The sequence below is a fragment of the Pteropus vampyrus genome, unplaced genomic scaffold (assembly GCF_000151845.1).
Source record: "Pteropus vampyrus isolate Shadow unplaced genomic scaffold, Pvam_2.0 Scaffold617, whole genome shotgun sequence".
In the NCBI taxonomy this organism is placed as follows: domain Eukaryota; kingdom Metazoa; phylum Chordata; class Mammalia; order Chiroptera; family Pteropodidae; genus Pteropus; species Pteropus vampyrus.
In genome coordinates, this window is record NW_011889398.1 from 480876 (window position 1) to 482448 (window position 1573).

General features: G+C 64.0%; 1 protein-coding gene across 1 annotated transcript in view; it reads left to right on the forward strand.

Moving 5' to 3' along the window:
- Nucleotides 1-238: 238 nt before the first annotated feature.
- The window catches only part of LOC105308713 (ADAMTS-like protein 4), a 9554-nt gene continuing 8219 nt past the window's right edge, over nucleotides 239-1573 (forward strand). Inside the window, exon 1 of the mRNA XM_023525727.1 lies at nucleotides 239-302. Coding sequence (XP_023381495.1) covers nucleotides 239-302 — 64 coding nt within the window. The remainder of the gene's footprint in view (nucleotides 303-1573) is intronic.

Below are 1573 nucleotides of genomic sequence, written 5' to 3' on the forward strand. Positions count from 1 at the left end.
CGCTCCCTGCGCCCCGGTCGCGCCCTGGCCGCGACCCCGGCCCCAGCTCTTACCGCCTCGGAAGATCTTCCAGCCCCTGGGGTCGAATTCCTGGGGAGGGGGCTCCGATCCCGTGGAACTGTGTCTCTGTCACCCGGGAGGAGAATCGGCCAAAATTCCTAATAAGTCGCATAGTAAAGTTGGAAAACATACCCCGGACCTCCCCGCACGCGCCGGCGCCTCCTGCCCTTCCCCGAGGATGTGTGCCCCGCCACCCTCGTCGCTCCTAGAGCTGGGGGCCAGGGGCGTTGAGAGGGACACAGGTGGGTGCCCATGACCCAGCTCAGCCCGACGACTGGGAAGGACACCTGTTGGGATGGTCCTCCAGGACCCAGGACTGGAGGGCACAGTGAGGACGGAGGAGTTGTACTTGCTCTCCACGCCGGCCCTGAAACATGCTGTCCGGCCCTCACCCGCCCCGGCAAGTCACCCATTTCCCAGAGGTGGGTCCCCCTGGAGGTGAAGGGGTTAGCCCTGCCCAGGTCTCTCTCATCCTTGATCTTCACTGGCCAGTGTGGAGGTGTGGCCAGGAGGAGCCCAGGTTTGTCCAGACCAGTGTCCAGCCTGGCACCGGAGTGACCACTTCTGACCTCTCCCTTCCTCGCCCTGGGCAATGAGACACATCAGATATGGGACATGAAAAGGGGTGAACAGGACAAATGTGTGTTCTGTTTCTGCAGTGGAGGGGGTGTCGGCCCCCTGCCCAGCTGTGCAGGGGGGCTGGGGTGGGACTTTTCCAGAGAGGGAGCCAGGCCTGGCCAGGGCCCCAGGAGCTCACGTCACCCCCACCCCCCACCCCTCACTTCTCCAGGGAACTGCCAAAGCCAAACTCAGCTCAGGACGGGATTATGTGTACCGGGCAGACCCATGGAGGGAGACAGCGAGATACAGACCCGGGGTAGCAGAGAAGCCGAAGAGGAGAGGGGACCCCATGGCAGAGGAGGGGCAGACGATGCCCGTAACCCTCATCTCTCCTTTCCTTCACCCTAGAGTAGCTGAGTCAGGCAGAGAGTGGACAGTGGGGGTGGGACGCTGGCCCTTCTCCGGTTAGCACCCCCCCAGTCAGGGCGGAGTTGCTGACCTCAGTGGTCACCCAGCCAGGACGAGGCGCAGCCATCAGCAACCCCCTCCCCACCCCCAAGCATCTGGGGTGACCCTGTGGGTCAAGCTCGACCACCGTGATCCAGCCAGCAAGTCCTCAGGTCCCGGGGTCGCAGGGAGGGGCGCGGGGCTGAGTGCCGCCCTCCCCAAGCACGCCCCGCCCTTCCCTCTGTCGTTCCCGGCCCCCGAGCTGGCCCACCTCGGCACTGGCTCCTTGGACTCCTTTCCCGGGTGCCTTTCTGATCCAACAGAAACATTTTTTTTTTCCTGGAAAGCAAAACTAAGAGCGGGGTGAGGGGTGGGGGCAGGAAGGGCTGGTACTGGGCAGGAAGGGGCTGGAGGGCAAGAGGGAGCAGTGGCAGAGCCAGGCTTAGAGGCCAGGGAGGGTTCGGAGCCCTATGTCCCTTCCTGACCCGTGCTGGACTTCGGGATG